Below are 18,344 nucleotides of genomic sequence, written 5' to 3'. Positions count from 1 at the left end.
TCTCTCTCTCTCTCTCTCTCTCTATATATATATATATATATATATATATATATATATATATATATTTGTGTATAAAATTACTTATTTATTTTATATATAGCTTCTGGTTCCCATAAATAGTGAAGATTTGGCTCTTAAAAAACCCCCCAAAAGAACCCTTTTTCAATCCACTAGCAGGTTTTTTTGGTTTCAGAGGGTTCAGAAGAGACAAAGAAAAAATAAATGAAGGAATGTTGTCTACTATGTACAGTGTGACTTTATTAAGAAACCCAAGTGGTAGTGTGATTAAAACTATGACTCGCTATCAGACCTTTTGGATGATCTGGCCATTGGATAAAAGTACCGATCTGTCACCTTTGAGTGAAAGAGGTTTGAAATTTAAAAAAAAAAAAAAAAAACCTAACAAAAAAAAAACCAAAGGCTGTGTTTTGGAAGGGCAAAACGCAACACAATATCTACAGTAGCTGCTTCTACACCTACAATGATCCTTTCAGACAAGCATTTCATTGACACTTGTTATAAAAGCCTTTTTTTTTTCAAATGCTCCTCCCCTGGCAAGGAAGCGACAATTTACAGGAAAATGTTGTGTAATCACTGCTCTTTAGCTGTGGTTGTTGTTTGATGGCAAGCCCCTGCTGTGTGCCTGCCAAAGTGGTTATGTTGGAATATAATAAAATACTATGAATAATTTCATTCCTCCTGTTTCCCTGAGCAAAGGAATAGACCCAGGCAAACTGAAATGTCAGACCACTGCTCGGTTCGTACAGCCTTCATTTACATGTATAGATTTGTGTGTTGGCCCAGCTTTGAAATGCCTGCATAGTTGGTTGCTATTAGGAGACCCACTGCAGAGGGATGTGTAATAGTATGATAGCTAAATAATTAAATGTAAAATACAGGTGGAAAAGAAAGATATAGCAGCACTTAATGCACACAGTAAATTCCAGCATTGAAGATATCCAGGCAGAAGTGTTTATTGGTTTTTATTCATTTGACCTGTGTTGAAGAAACTTCACTCTTAGTCTTTCAAAGTTTGCTGTAGTGGGGTGTTTATTGGTATTCTGGTATACAGTGGGTTTACCAACACAGAGCATGAGTCTGTGAAGGGAAGCCAACCCAGAGCATTCTGGGAGTAACCTTTTTATAGGGATGTCAGAAGGTGGATCAGAGGGTAGGGAGGGGGCTGTATGTAAACACAAGGGTGAATAGTGGTTAATTTGGTTATAGTTGGTTAACAGACGATAACACAAAAAGAACAAAGAGCAATTCAATCAAAGGATCTGGCATACAGATGCAAATGGAAAGGTGTGACAGCAAAAGTTAAGGGGGGGGTTGTATGACAGACAGTAACAATAAACAAAGATAGATGCAGGGGCTGACATGTGACACTAGTACCAAAAGGTGTGCTATTTTCTTCATCACCTGTGTACAGCTGGTAAAACAATATGCTAAAAAGCGTTCTGGTGTACAAATATGCACGGTAGTATTTTCATATTGTCACTGTGAGAGGAGACTTTCTGGCTGTCATTCATTCTTTTTTTCCCGCTTACCCAAAGGTTTCCTGTCCTGCCACATTTGCTTTGTGTTTGGTTTTCAAAGACCTAGCAGGTGTGTTATTTTCTTCCCATTGCGACATCCATCCATCCTGTATCGTTGTCGGATAAAGCTGGAGGACGAGGCTCCGTTCACCCTCTGGCTCTCGGTGGCATGTAACGCTGTAGATAGAGCCATCCGTCACACATGGCAGTGCCAGCAAGCATGGCAATTCTCCAGTCCTGTGTGTGTGTGTGTGTGTGTGTGTGTGTGTGTGTGTGTGTGTGCGTGTGTGTGTGTGCGTGTGTGTGTGTGTGTGTGTGTGTGTGTGGGAATCTGGCCCTTAAACGAGACAGTGCCTCTCTTTTGTTTCCTCTGCATATTTCCATATACACGTGTGACTTGCTTGTCCACAGTACGTTTTTGCTCACTAACAGATTTTCCTTTGTTTGTGTATGCAGTGTTTGCCATTAGCATGTCTACATATTTATGTGCACACACGTTCTTGCTTTCTTTCATGTGCATATTTTATACATGTTAACATACTTCTGAGATAATCCATTCATGTGTGTACTTCTTTGTGATTCAGTTTGCATATTCAAGCCTGCCCTTGTGTATTTTTATACATACTAATGTGTGTGTCCTTGTCTGATCTTGATGTGACTTATTTATTTGTCATGAACTGTGTGGTGATTATGTGTTAAGTGACATTGTGTGCACATCTGTAATGGCAAGGTGCCGGCACACCAGTCTGCCTAAATGCATCTAAGTGTGTGCAGCTCGTACTGTGTGTCCTCAGCCTTTGCGTTAAGCTCTGTTGTAAAGCCCATTTCAAGTGCCCCTCTGGTCAATGTGAAACTGCAGGAAAAGGTTAAACACATGCAGAGAGTGTTGCCATCTTGACCTTAAGCCTTTCACTCACCGAATGAGAAGCAGCTCTGCAGGAAGAAAGGCTCAGCACTGGAAGGAAGAACATTGATTTCACTAATGTTTAGAAAATCTGCTTCAATTTTGGAAACTTTAAAAGGTTATGTGACAGGTAAAGAGATGTTCGTTGTCTAAAAAATACAGTTTCAGTTGTGGCAGTTGCTTGGACTCTGTATTGAACCTTAGAGAATGCTAACAGAGCTTTGGGTCTGGAAAGGGAAATCTGACATGCACTTTCTGGTGGAGCTGAGTCGACTGTTCCACAGTTCTGGACAACTAAATCCTCTGCCTTAGGGCCGGGGTATGTTTGAAAAGAATTAGATGGTATGAAATGTCTGACCTTGCAACGGCCAATCAAAAAGCTGAGCAGAGTTAGGAGAGATGATTTTTCCAGACCCCTCCAATGAAAATCAAGTTTCTTGCATTGTTAACATGCCCACATCTGGTGCCTTTTGTATGTGTGGGCGGTCAGCTACAACATTATGACCACTGACAGGTGAAGTGAATAACACTGATCATATTGGTACTATGTGGTGTTCTGCTGGAAATCCTTGAGTTTAGGCATCCGTGTTGATGAGACTTGAACAGGCTTGATTCCCAGAGGCCCCACTGCACAATCCAGAGTACCCAAAAGATCCACTGCCAATGTCCTGGTGCCAGACCCCATAGGACATCCTGAGAGGTCCTCTGGTCCAGACCCAATGGTTCAGAGCATTTTCGACCACATAAGGGGGACCAACGCAATATTAGGCAGGTGGTTATAATGTTATAACTAATCGGTGTGACAACCATCTCTAGGGTTTACAGAGAATTGTCCGAAAAAGAAAAAATATCCAGTGAGCGACAGTTGTGTGGATGAACATGCATTGTTGATGTGAGAGGTCAGAGGAGAATGGGCAGACTAGATGGAGATGATAGAAAGGCAACAGTAACTCAAATAACCACTTGTTACAACCAAGGAATGCAGAATACCATCTCTGAACGCACAACACGTCCAACCTTGATGTGCTGTTGGCCATAATCTTGATGGGATCTGTAATTTCACGACAGTGTCCCAGAACGCTGACACCTCAGACACCAAAAATCTTTAAAAATGCTGCGTATCATCTCCTTATCTTATAGATGAAATTATTAAATGAAACCTAAAATTGTTTGACCACCTTCAACATCAAGGAGTAATGTAAAATGACAAAAAACAGTCTCTGTGGCACAGAATTCCACTGTTGTCCAAAACTAGTTAATATGAAAGGTAACTCACCAGAATTAGGAAAGGCAGAACACAGAAACTGGTCTTGAGCATGTTCAGTAGTGTCGACATTACACAGAACTGGTCTCCAAATATAGTAATGTAGTAATAGCATATTGTCTGATTTGCTGACTACACATTAAACTGAGTAATGCCAGCAGTTTCCTTGAAAAGCATTTGGGACAATTTCAAAAACAGCTCAGCAGATGGCTGAACGTTGTCGAGGCGTCCTTTTAACGGTCTTATTTCAGACGTCTTTGCATCACGCATTTTTTAAACCTTGCCCCTCTAGGTTTGCCTGCTTCTTGAATCTTTACATATAAACTACTCTACCTGACAACTTCTGAAGCATTTGAAAACATTATGGGGTTGAGATGACACTATGGCATTATCTGTGCCAGCTGTCCTTTGTGCAGCTGGATCTGAGCAGCTTCAGACTGGTATAAGAGCGTTTTAAATGAGTTCTGGCTTTCCAGCTGCATCTGTGATCACGCTGAAACTCTCCGTGGCTGCAGCGACTGCTCCCAGAAATGATCTCCTTGCATTCATGGCAGAGCAGTCCTAGTCACTGACCTGAGTAATGGCGATGCTCAGTACTGTATTGTCCTCTACTCTGCCGTGCTGCTGTGGTGACAGAAGGAGAGGGTACCAGCATGCCAAAGAAAAAGTTCTGCAGAGAGCTGAGGAGTCACAGAATCTCTGACCTTTCTGTCTGTGTGGTGGACTGCAACGCCATTTATAGACATCCACACACACACACACACACACACACACACACACACACACACACACACACACACACACACACACACACACACACACACACACACACACAGTCACTATGACAGGCTGGTGTAGAAGGGACTGCAGACTTCATGATTCCGTTGAGTATCCTCACCTGCTTTTCTCAGTCAACCTTAAAATTCAGCCTGTTTTAGGTCAGTGGAACCCCACACCACTGCAGATCAGAATTAAATCCATGCTGCTACCAGCAGAGCCACTATCGCTACATTGAGCCTACACCCCCTTAACTTCAGATAGTGGTCCAGTCTTACACTTTCATAACCTTACTCTCCTCAGAATACACAATGACGGGGTGAGTTCTGTACTCCAGGGCAGACTACTGTCACACTGTGTCTTCTGACCTGACCTGAACTCAAAACTTGTGTCTCAACAAACTGTTCACGTACTGTGCTGCTCTTCTTTCCCTCCAACTCTGTGTCTGTTATTGCTCCTGATTTAAGTATGCCTGCCCAACTTATTTCTTTCCTGCTTGTAGGCTGAGTGTTCACTAAAACAGATCGTCTCTTTACTGTATTCTGCTATGTTTTGACCACTTCAAGCTGTTAACCCTTTGGCAGCCCAGTCTGAGTATCTTTCTGTATATCCAGCTGAAAATCAGAGAGCGTGTCCAAAGTATTTGTGTATTTTCAGTGTGAGAGGTTGGCAAAATACAGAAACACAAATGAATCTGCCCTCCTTATCAAACATTCAGGTAGGAACCTGTCATTTTAGCAAACTGTCACTTTTATTATTTAGAATGACAAATGTTACCAGTGGTAGGTTTGTAACTTCTCCTGGATTTGAATTAAGACAGACAGCATCAACAGTAAGAAGTCTCAGATTTAGTAGTTTTTTATGTTAATGTTTGCAGATGCTATTATTACTACTATATATTATTACTCCATCCATCCATCCATCCATCCATCCGTCCTCTGTAGGGTAAGTCGGGCAGAAGTTACATTTTGATGATGTTTAGCCTCTGGACAGACAATCACTGTAAACATACGTGTATTTCTTTTAATTGATTATTGATTGTGACTATTGGTTACAGTAATTTTTTAAACAGTTTAAAATCACTCAGACTTGAGCCAAGTTGGTAGAATGACAAAAATGATGATGCCATTAACTTTCAAAAAGCAAGTATCAACATGTAATCTATTCTAGTTTGGATGTTTTAATTAAAGAATAAGCACTAAATTTGTGTATAGCTTTGTTACTTTAAATGACAACAAGAGGACTGGATTGCAGATTTAGACAAGAAAAGCACTCAGAGAGCGCAGTACTCTGCCAAGGCTGCTCAGTCGTTGTATCATTTCTGACTGATGAAATCTTAAAAAAAATTGTGGCGGTAATCACAGCACTATAGAATGTGGCCTTAAATATAGATGTACCCACAAGCAGAATTACCTTGCAGTGAGTACAGGCGGGTGTTATGCATGTGTACATTATGTACAGATACTGAATCGCATGACCTAAATATTAGGGCTGGCCCGAATAGCAATTTCTAAGATCTGAATATTCGGATCTCAAAATAAATATTCGGATACCACCATAATAACCGAATATTCGGATATCCAGATATTCTGTTCCAGCCCTACTAAATATGTGGAGGGCAGCGGGAATTGATGGCACTTGGAAAAACCCCCACAATTTAATCAATTGTTCCTTGTATCATTTCAGACAGATAAGTCCCGATAAGTCCACAGTGGTCGATTTGTAGTAGGATCACAATCATGTGATCGTCAGCAAGCAGCTGACGTAGTGTTCACTTGTTGTCATAGTTACAGTGACGCTGTGCCACTATCTCGCAATGATACACAAATCTTTAACAAATCCATGGATCCAGACTATAAGCCGCATTACTGCCAAAATCTAACCAGTTGGTTCTTGTCATTTCCTGAAAATTTCATTCAAATCCGTTAGTCCGTTTTGAAGTAATGTTGCTAACAGACAAACAAACCAGCACTGATCGTCTCATAACTGCCTCCTTGACAGAGTAGCAAAAGCAGCGCAATTTTTGTCTGGGGAAAAATCCCACAGATTTTTTTTGAGTTTTGGACACAGAGAGCTGCTTTTTTCTGGCTACTATTCCCCTTTTCCTCTTTTGCATTTCAGAGCAAATAACCCAGATGAAATGAAAGTAATCTTTTTAAGTAATTTGTTGATTTTAAGAACATTGCTTTGTTGTTTTTAGAAGCAATTTAACCTGTAAAAGTAAATCAATTTTCTTGTTCTTCCAACACTCATGAGAACGCTTGGTGTTCTTCCACAGTATCTCTGTGATCCCTGCTCAGGCCTATTACACCTTTCACTATCTTTTATGTACAAATTAATAACATAAAAACATCCCTCTACGCCTGAAAATACTAAATCTCCTCGATGTCTTTGACAGCCATGCTTCTTCGTCTTAAACCCTTGCAGTATCTTGTCAGGAAAACCCCCTTTATTTTCTCTTCTCTGCAGTGTCTCCCAGACAAAAATAGTCTTTTTTCATGTTTCTGCCTCGACATCCCTGGGTTTAATGTGTAATCCCTGCCTCAGAGGCTGGCTGAGAGACAGAGCGGATGCCCGGCTTTCACCAACACTGCGGCAGCTGCAGCTTTCTCTTTCGTGCCCATTAGACTCACAAATCGACCGTTGGACGGTCTCAAAGGCCTTGTGACACCGGGAATGAAGAAAACAATCAAACGCTCAGTAGCACACAATGAAGTTCGAGCTCTGCACAATACGCCTGGACCTGCTCCTGAGGACACAAGCTGGATTTCAGTACAGAAGCTGTCATAAGACATCTCGTTATATGAAAGCTTTTGTTTATTCTTCAAAAGAAGAGATCTTGTGACAGACTTTTTCTTTGCAAAGTGACAGAAAGGCTGGTGAGTGATAGCAGTTCTTTAAGGCACAGTCTCTCTCAGCTTTGTCCTGTTAAATTACAAAGAATAGCTTAATTTCACTCTGAGGTACAATGTGATCTTCTGGAGAAGGTTTACTCTCTCCTGACGTTACAGCAAGTCTTCGTCTTTCTACTTAACTTAGTTTTTTTAATGGAGGACAAATGGAGGAAAATTTCCCACTGAGGTGTTGCCTTTGCCTTCATGTTCCAGACTAAATCTATATCAAGTCACATTTCCACAAAGCGACACGAAGCAAACCTAGAGTGAGGCTGTATTCTAGTACAGGAGCAATGCTTAAGTAAAATAGTGCTCTAGCGACTTTGGGCAAAACATGAAACAATTGAACAGATTAGCAGAAAATTATTAGAATTTTAATCCAGATTTTCAGTAAATTTTTTTTCTTCTCAAATGTGAAAAGTCCCTGCTTTTTTATTTTTGTAAAATTAGTGTTTGAATTTTGAATTGTTTGTTGGAAAAACAAACAATATGAAGAACAAATGTAAATTATGAATTTACTCATCAAGAAAGTAATTGATAATGACAGTAATATTTCCTTGCAGCTGCTTTTAATAGAATAACATACAGCTTATGTGTAGTCTTTGAGTCCACAGTGCTTCTAGGCAGACGTATACACAGTACAAAGACAAGGAGAGGAATGGAAGCTCCTGACAGGTTAATTCAGCTGCAATTAGGAACACTTGCAAATTGTTGTTGTTGTTGATGATGCAGTGCATTTTTTTACATTCTGTGGAATAGTTTAAGAACACAAAAGGGATCACCCCCCCCATAACTTTAATAAATATATATATGTGTGTGTGTGTGTGTGTGTGTGTGTGTGTTTTTTTTATATGTTTTTAAACAGTTTTTACATGAAAACGCGAATATGCAGGGCTGTGTTATTTTGTCTGATTCCATTTTGTTGTTTTTCACAGTACAGATCAGGGATGTCAAACTCATTTTAGTCCAGGGGCCACATAAAGCTCAATATGATCTCAAGTGGCCCCAGTAAAATCACAGCATAATAACCTAAATCACCACAACTCCAACTTTTTCCCTTTGTTTTAGTTCGAAAAAGTGCATTCTGAAAATGCTCACATTTAATAAATTATCTTTTTACAAAACATTATGATCATCTTGAAATTTCTTAAGAAAAACAACTTCAGTTTCAACAGTATTATGCCTCAATTGATCATTTACACATGTGCATTACAACTGACAGATCACAGTTTATCTACAAAGGCACAAAACATTCAGTCACAGGTATCTGGAACTGAACAATCTAGTATTTTACTTTATGATCAAAACAACTTGTCAAGGTCTAGAAATTATTTAAGATTTACAGTTTACAATAATTTTAAAAATTTACAATTTACAGTCAATGTCTTCTCTGTCATTTTTACACTTTGCAAAGTAGTCCTGCGGGCTGAAATGGACCATCTGGCCAGCCGGTTTTGGACCGTGGGCCGTATGTTTCACACCCCTGGTAAAAATAATCAGAGCAGATGAGCCGAGGTGGTGACGTGATCAAGTACGCCGGTGTTCTAATTGCATATTAACGATGTGTTCTTGCGTTCTCGATAGTCCGTATTTGCCAAGTACGCAAGTCCGGACTTGCACAAGGGCCAGCGCAGTTGGTGCGCCGCGATAAACAGGCCGACGTCAAAACAAGAGTTCAGCTAATTAGTTCCGCGTAGACGGACCTTTTCCTGCCAGTCTCCCGTGCCCCCCCCCCGTCATGCCTCAGAAGCACTGGTGTAGAGGGAGAAGAGAAGTGGAGACAGGACACATCCCTGGGTGCTAACAGTCCAGGTTGTTGAGGTGTCATCTCCCAGCAGCCTCACCTGCTTCTTCCTCTCTGTCAGGAAGTTGGTGATACATCGCTACATGGATGGAGACACGTTGAGGCATGACAGTTTGGTGGGGAGGATTTCAGGAATGATGGTGTTGAATGCCGAGCTAAAATCCATAAACAGGATGCCCGCATAACTGCCAGGGCCACCTAGATGTTGTAGGATGTAGTGCAGTCCCAGACTGACTGCATCATCTGCCGTCCTGTTTGCCCGATAGGCAAACTACAGGGGGTCCAGCAGGGGTCCCACTGTGGTCCTCAGGTGGCTCAACACCGGTCTCTTGAAGGGCCTCATGACCACAAATGTCAGAGCAACTGGTCTGCAGTCGTCAAGGATTTCTTGAGAACCGGGATGATGGTGGAACGTTTGAATGTAGAGGGGACTTCACATTGCTCAAGAGAAGTGTTGAAGATCCTGGTGAAGATTGGAGCCAACTGGTCACTGGTCAGCACAGGCTTTCAGACAGGAGGGTGACACTCCATCTGAGCCTGGTGCTTTCCTGGTTCTCTGCCTCTGGATGAGCCGGCTCACTTACTCTTCACACACTGTGAGTGTGACGGGGGGCAGATTTGGGGTGCAGCCTGAGGTGTGAGGGGGTTGTTGGTGTGGTTGTGGTGTGGATGTGTCCCTTTCAAACCTACAGTAGAAGGTATAAGGTACATAACATTTTCACGCAGATTCCTGAACCTAAACCGGATCATTTTTGTTTTCACATTTGTCTTCTACTCAGTGCAGGATAATCGTTGATGTTGTGAACTTCTGACTCCAAGGATGTTCTGTTTCACCTTAAAAGTCAAACGGCTACACCTGTGCTATCAAGCCAACTAATCCTCTGATTTTTCTTTCTTCCACAGAGTACGCTGAGAGCATTGGAGATGGCAAGAGTGACGAGTTCAAAGAAGCCGAGCGGAAAAGGATCATGGACCTTGTTGACAATTTCTAATCTCGCTGTTGCTCTTTCTCTCTCTCTCACACACACACACACACACACACACACACACACACACACACACACACACACACACACACTCAAATACAAATGATATGTCCTTACACGTGGGACTGATAAAGGCACAGAAGTACTGCTAAAGCTGATTGGACTAAAAGCAATCCTTCCTTAGTGACTTATTTCTATGCTTTTGTAAAAATGTAGTAACACATTGTACCTTAGAACTTTTACTTAGGGGAAAAGAAAGCTAAATTCAGATCTGAGAAACTGATGAAATAACTTTAAACTTTCATTATTTAATTGTTATTGGTCCAATGAAAACGGTCTGTGTGCATCAGGGAAATGCTTGCTGTAGAAACAGAGGGAGCAGGAAAGTGTATCTCGACAGAAGCCCACAGCCAACGTGAGATGTTCTCGGAGCGACAGCGCTGTTTATTTTCTGTTGTGTGGTGTTGAACACTGCAGGATAATTGTGGACACTTTGCAGAGATCTGAAAACTCAATATCTCTCCCTCGGCTCCCCTACTTTACCTGCTCTGTTTGTTTTGGATTTAGGTGTATAATATTTTCTAATAAAACATTTGGTAATAAAATCCTGATTGCCTGTTTGGTCTGTTTGATTAATAGCACGGTTTAGCGAGTGACACTGGCACAGCATGCTGATAACCGTCTGTGCACATGCATCTCGTTGTGCCTGCTCCTGGTTACTGTTGCACAGATGGAGACAGCAGACCTGCAGTATATCCGCAGCTTCCTTCGCAGTGTGAGAATCTTGAAAGAAAGGCAGGACAGCTTCATCTTTATTTGTCTGAACCCACCCACGGATGGATCTCCGCAGCCTCCCGGAGCTCTCAGCCCACTGCTGTTTTTCTTTGACGCTGTTCAGGCACATCACTGTGGAGGTGTATTACGGTACAGCTGTATACAAAAACAAACCTATTATTTTCCCTGTCTTGTGCACCAGACTGCTTTCTTTTACCATTAAGGAAACATAAACATTCCCAATTACTTACACTGTAAGTGTGAGAGACAGAACTGTTTTTGCACTGACTCGTAGTAACCTACTTAACTCCATTTACCAACTATATTTAGTCTGATATGAATCTTTATGTAATTTTCACAGCACACAGTAGTGTCAATCAAATTGCAGATAACAGCAGTTTTCTAAATATATAAATTAGATTTTTTTATAATTTTTTTTTAGCAGGGACAGCCAGCTTCATCAAGATAAAACTCATCCCCTGCTGTCGTAAATAAGCAGCCACTGGTGCAGCTCTCCATCTGATACTTGACCTTCTAATCCACTGCTGAAGTGAAAGGACACTTTGCTAAAACTGGAAAATATTATCTAGAATTTATATTGGCATAAACTAAAAGAGAGAAGTAGGTTTTAATGCAATGGAGTGTAGCATCCTTTTCTGTGGTTGAACGTCATCTAGTTGTAGATCAGTGGATGTTAAACCCTAGTTGTAGCTTATTTTTTTTATCATGTATGACTAATTTAGTTTATTCTGACTGGTTTCAGCATTTTCATATTTAATGGATATTTAAAGGTGTAAAACAATGCAGTTGTCTAATAATGGTAAATGCAAAACATACAAGCTCATCTGTGAAACCTGTGGAGGTAATGTCATGGCCTGAGCTTCCATTGCTTCTTCTGGGATGGGCTCATTAATCTTCATTGATGATGGAACACATGATGGCAGCAGCAAAATGAACCCAGAAGTCTACAGAAACATTTAGTCTGCCAATTTAAAGAAAGATGCAACCAAACTGATCGGGAGATCCTTCATCATGCAGCAAGATAATGACAAAATGTCAAAACAACAAAGGAGTTCATCAGGGGCAAGAAGTGGAAGGTTTTAGACTGTCTAAGTCAATCTGCAGACTGAAACCCAGTAGAGCTGCATTTTACCTGCTAAAGAGGAGACTAAAGGGAGTAACCCCCTAAATAAACAACAACTGAGAGAGGCTGAAGTGAAAGCCTGCAAATGCATCATAAAAGAAGAATGCAAAGGTTTGGTGATGTCAGTGGGTCACAGGCTTGATGCAGTTATTGCAAGCAAAGGATTTGCAACTAAATATTAAATATTTTTCACTTTAACCTATTTTAGTCTATCTTTTCCAATACTGGGCTGCAGAGTGGCTCAGTGGTGAGCAAAGTCGCCCTGCAGCTAGAAGATCCTCTGTTCACTTTCTGCAAGGAGTCTGCATGTTCTCCCTGTGCATGTGTGGGTTTTCTCCAGGTTCTCCAGCTTCCTCCCACAGTCCACAAACATGCTGAGATTAATTTGTGATTCTAAATTGTCCATAGGTGTGAATGCGAATGTGACTGTTTGTCTCTACATGTAGACTGGTGACCTGTCCAGGGTTGCTGCCTTCACCCTAAGTCAGCTGAGATAAACTCCAGCCCCCGCAACCCTAATGAGGATTAAGCGGTGTATAGATAGATAATGTTCCAATACTTTTGCTCACCTGAAAATTTCATGTTCCATCACAGATAGTGCTATCTTCTAAGTTGTAAATACCTGGAAATAAAAGCTGAAATATTAATCTCTTGTCTCATATTCAACAAAAAAACATCTATGTAAAATTACAGAACCAACACATTTTTCTTTGTCATTAATTGTATATAATTTTAGTTTCATTTAATTAAAAAAAAGCAAATATTTGTGAAATTACAATACATTTGCAAAAGTATTTTATTGCAATTTCATGTTTAAAAAATTACATTGTCATAAAAAAAATTGTTGTTTTCCAAAGTAACAGCTCTTAACTCGAAGTTTTTATGTCTATTTAGTCTGTTGTTTTTTGTGTATAAAATACAAAAAAGTAAAATGTAAAGTAAATATTTCATAAAATTGCTTTTTTTTTGCAGTCTACTCGCCGACTCCTATAGCTTCACTACAGCTATACTTTAGTTATTTTGCACAGGTGCTTCATTCTATAATTTCAGTTTTTCTGGATTTTATCTATCATTGTGTTCCTATTGACTTCAGAGGTGATGGAGCTTTTCCCTTCCTTGACTCCAAGTTGCACTAACAATGTGAGCATCTTTTTTATGTAGGCAACTCTAACCCATTTGTTAACATTAGTGCTTTTATTATATTTGTGCTTTATGATTCATTTAGTGCATCGTGTCCTCTCTAGCTCCGTCACTGTGGTTCCTTGCAGGAAGCAGCGGCGCTGTGAGTTAACAGGAGTTGTTCACTGACAGCTGCCACATCTGCTGCCTTTCCTAAGTGTCTTTTCCAACCCTAATATCACTCTGTAGCACGATGGGTAGAACAGCAGGGTGTTGCTTGCACACTGTATTGGCAGAGGAGGCCCAGCCCCATGCATCTCTTATCAGTGATTATGACTGCAGCGTGTTTAACAGCAGTTGTACAGCAATTTCACAGCCAAGGGGAGGGAGAATAATTGTATTTTCCGAGTGACTGAGTGCAAACACTGTGCGCCGCTGTGCTCATGGGCTCCTCTCTTTTTGTAGGGACTGAAAGAAGGAGGTATTTTGACATTGAGAGTGAGTGCAGGGATTGATAAAGTGTGGGAAACATGCAACTTAAAGCTGTGATGTATACAGGCCTCCAGAACCTGAAATGCAAACTCAAAAGTAACATCTTTCACAAACTGACAAACAGACATACTCACATTCACACCTACAGACAATTTATTATCACCATTTAAGCTCAGGATGTTTTTGGACTGTTGGAGGAAGCTGGAGAACCTGGTGAGAACCCAGCAGGGAGAATCATACCCAGGACCTTCTAGCTGTGAGGCTTCACTGCTAACCACAACCACTTGATCCAACTTCATTTCTATTGACAGGCTTAGTCTTCTTCAGCGGGGAGGATAGTTCTCTGGAGGATAAATTTCTGGAGGGATGATCCGTTATTCTTCAGAGACTGTATTTTCATCTGCTATTTGCTGGAGGGGCTTTTGTCCCTCTGACTTTCTCTTTAAAATACCCCAAAGGGCTTCTGTTGGATTTAAGTCAGGCAGCATACTCTGGAGGAAACACTCTGCTGTTAAACTTAATAATGCAATTAGTGATGCAATTCTGAACAATTTGTGATATTGGACAGGGATGTACTCACTTCTGTTGTATAGTGTATATTGTATGAGACTTTATATGATGGCTTCCTCCATTTCAAACAAAACAGTAAGAAATTCTCTAGTCAGATTTAAATAAAGTTGCTGCTGTTTTACAGGACTTAATATGGGTTTGAAATTTGGTGTTATAAAAGCTGTTGTGATTAGACTCTCAGTGCAAATGCAGTGAGAAAAAAATGCTTTCACTGAAGAACTGCATGATAAGGGGTGAGATGACCCCTATGGTCTCCCACTGCAAAGGGTGGGGGTCACTTTGATTATCCGTGTGTTTTATATACAGTGTACACTACTGTTCAGAAGTTTGGGGTCACTTAGAAATGTGCTTATTTTTGAAAGAAAAGCAGTTTTTTCCAATGAAGGTAACATTAATCACAAATACAATCTAGACTGTATTTGTGATTAGACACATTGTTAATGTGGTAAATGACTATTCTAGCTGGAAACAGCTGATTTTTAATGGAATATCTACATAGAGGTACAGAGGAACATTTCCAGCAACCATCACTCCTGTGTTCTAATGCTACATTGTGTTAGCTAATGGTGCTGAAAGGCCAACTGATGATTAGAAAACCCTTGTGCAATTATGTTAGCACATGGATAAAAGTGTTATTTTTCATAGAAAACATGAAATTATCTGGGTGACCCCAAACTTTTGAACAGTAGTGTATATAAAACACTGTTTTAGTTATTTGTTTTCATTTACTCTCCAGTTTGGGTTTACTTTTGGCATGCTACAATATCTCACATTCTGGTACCACAGCTGAGTTTTTTTATGCCTTTTTTTTTTTTTTTTTTTTAAACAAAGAAGTAGTATTATTGTTTCTCTTACAGTTTGGTATAATCTCTGGTTGTTTTTTAAATCAAAAATGAAAAAGCCCTGTGATGGAAATTGTAGATTTTACTAGTTTTAGTTTTTATAACAGCTGACACTGAGTATTTTATTCTTTTGCATATCTCATACATTGACTGCCTGCTTGCTTATGTGAAGGTTTCCCTCTCATCCACTCTTGTTTGAAGGAGGCCAGCTTGTCCCAGGTGCCTTGGAGAGCAATGAAGACTTTATCTCTCACAGATGTTAGTAGATCAGTTGGACAAAACCCAGAGAGGTGTGTAAGAGACAAAATTCATTACAAAATGGAGTGTGGCTTTTCACCTTTCATTTTTGTCTGAGTCCAGCAAAGAGGCAGGACTTTTATTAATGGCTAAAGTAAAAGAAAACACACAGAGAGTTTTGACACAGACAGACAAAAGCTGTTATAGTGAGAATAATGTGTGACTGGGTTTGAATTTAAGTGGTTGGATTTCTTTAATTACAGGAGGATATGATTTCCAGAGGAAGGTTGACTGGTCAGTAGACATGGTGTGCATGCAGACAGTAGCAGTGTTTACAGATCAGGCTACTATTAACGCACAAAGCTGTCATCACTCATGCTCACAGACTCCTAACAAACTATTAATTGCTGTTCTAGTCCAACTGCTCAGCTGCAGCAGCAGTCAACTGTATGAGCTGTTATCACCAAACTGGCCTCTCTCACTCCCTGCTGTGGAAACAGTCATTTCCCCTGATTGTTTTATTGGGGCTTGGCATTAGTAATGTACAATCCCCAGTCAGGCCAAATGAGACCCCAGGGGTAAACTGGTGGGAGAACCACATGGTTTGCTGTCTTGAGGTCTGGATAGCTTGCAGTTATAAAGACGCACTGAGTTACAACTGGTATAAGTATCGCAGCTGTTTCTTATGTGAAGCAGAGGTTGGCTCACCTTATAGTAATAATACATTTGTGAAATATCTTAGCCCAAGTACTTTTTTTGGCCTTTGTTAGATAGAGGACAGCAGAGAGAGAGAGACAGGAAACATGGATAGAAGATTGTCGGAATGACATGCAGTAAATGGCTATGGGCTGGATTTGAACCCATGACCGCTGCATCAGGGACTGTAGCCCCTGTATACGGATCACCTGCTCAGCCAGCTGAGCTATCTGGGACCCCTAGCCCAGAAACTTTAAATAAATACATAGGCAATCATAGACCAGTTTATCATGAAAACATCTACACACAGACACAATCTTTTACATTTTTTGAAGAATTTAAGACAGAAATCCGATTGGTTAAAGACTGCCTGTGGGTTTGTCCGTTATATTATTTTGCCTAACAAGGTGGACAAACTATCCTCTTGGCTGTGATGTCCTGCAGAGAACAAAGTGCTTCTTACATACATTCCACTCCGTCCATCAGCCCATTTCATAGTCCAGTTTGCCATGAGAATTGGTGCTTTCCAATGTTCAGCATGAGTCCAACACTGAGGCTGTGTTTCAGCACCACGGAGAGCGAACCTGACTCACTGATAGTCAACCTCCACTGCAGCTCCAAACCAGGGGTGGAGCTCATTACATGAAGATGCCTTTGTGGTTGAAATAATGCCACAGATGAACAAAGAAATGGGCTGACTAAAGGCTACATCACAGGAAACAGTTGGGTTTGTCCCCATTCAAATTTAGACTTCCCATGGCTGGTTAATTAGAGGTTAGCTGCATCAAATTAAAAGCTGGAACAAAGACTATATGTGATTATAAACTTTTCCTACTGTCAGTGATCGCAGGTGTATTCACTATTCACTTTTATTGCACCAAGTTTCCCAGGCCTGTACAGGAAGTACTCAATAGTGCAAGCTGACATACACACACATATATGCATTACTGTTTGAAAGTTTGGTGTCAAAATAAAAAAAAAAAAATATATATATATATTTGGCTGCAAGACTAAAATATGCATCAATCTCATATAATGTTGACACCCCTTTTGTGGAGTTAAACAATGAGAACAAATGCAGACAAAAAAAAAAAAAAGGAAGTTTGGTGTCACTTAGAAATGTCCTGTTGAAAGAAAAGCAGTTTTTTTCAATGAAGATAACATTAAATGAATCAGAAATACAGTCCTGACGTTGTTAATGTGGTAAATGACTGCTCTAGCTGGAAATGGCTTATTTTTAATGGAATACCTACATAGGGGTACAGAAGAACATTTCTAGCAACCATCACTTCTGTGTTCTATTGCTACATTGTGTTAGCTAATGATGTTGAAAGCCTAACTGATGATTATAAAACCCTTGTGAAATTATGGTAGCATATGAATACAAGTGTGAAAAACATGAAGTTGTCTGGATGATCCCAAACTTTTGAATGGTAGCGTATGTCTGATGAATCCAGTAGAACATCTTTGTGGTATTTTAAAGAGAAACACGGAGCAAGACAATCTGTCCTGCAAAGAGCAGCTGAAGAAAACTATGTCACTGAAAACAACAGAACATCTCTCCACAGATCTGGTATCATTCATGCTGAGGATAGAGTCTGTCATCAAAATTAACATTGGACTATTAAGTATTGAGATAAATGAATAAATAAAATGAAGACGTGAATTTTAGTAATGGAAGGTGTGTAGTTTCTTCTTGGATTTTGTTCCTCTGTCAGGCCTGAATTTGTGATATAGAAGAGCTAGTTTTTAATTATATTATATTATGTTATATTATATTATTTTCCACTGTTTGACCGAGAAATAATGCAGTTATGAGAAGTGAGAGTTTTTTTTATTTATAAAAATTAACAAAACAGGCTACAGGGTTCGAGTCCAACCCCTGGCCATGTACTGAATGTCTTTACCCTACGTTTTCTGTCTCTCTCTCCCCACTATGAACTATAATAAAGGCCAAAAAATAACTTACATTTTTTTTGACATGTTATTCAGCCTTCTGTTGTAGACCGAAGTGTATAATTGAACTTTAAATGTGCTCTTTAAAGGGTGCTTGCTCCCTGCTAGCAAACACTTTGTTTAGCTGATGTTGTGCAAATCTGCTCGTCTGTAGAAAAACACGTCTTCAGTATTCAGCTAACATCACCATAAAGCGGTGATGTTGTGGTTCTGGTCTCCTGCAGCGTCTTAAACGTCTTTTCTTGCTGAAAAATGTCGCTTCGTGAAGTTTTCGTATCACTCCTCCAGTAATTGATATTCTCCCTGCAAGCCGCTGCACCTCCCATCGTGGAGCGGTGTCCTTCCGC

At 40.2% G+C, this 18,344-nt stretch overlaps 1 protein-coding gene across 1 annotated transcript in view; it reads left to right on the top strand.

Annotated features, from left to right (window-relative positions):
• Positions 1 to 10,778, top strand: part of ctnnbl1 (catenin, beta like 1) — a 72,080-nt gene extending 61,302 nt beyond the window's left edge. Inside the window, exon 16 of the mRNA XM_055013176.1 lies at positions 10,085 to 10,778. Within this exon, the coding sequence (XP_054869151.1) occupies positions 10,085 to 10,173 (89 nt within the window). The 3' untranslated portion in view covers positions 10,174 to 10,778. The remainder of the gene's footprint in view (positions 1 to 10,084) is intronic.
• Positions 10,779 to 18,344: the final 7,566 nt, after the last annotated feature.

Source organism: Amphiprion ocellaris, chromosome 8 (genome assembly GCF_022539595.1).
Source record: "Amphiprion ocellaris isolate individual 3 ecotype Okinawa chromosome 8, ASM2253959v1, whole genome shotgun sequence".
NCBI lineage: Eukaryota > Metazoa > Chordata > Actinopteri > Pomacentridae > Amphiprion > Amphiprion ocellaris.
The sequence above is the reverse complement of the archived record's forward strand: the minus strand, read 5'-3'. Positions and strand labels throughout refer to the sequence as shown.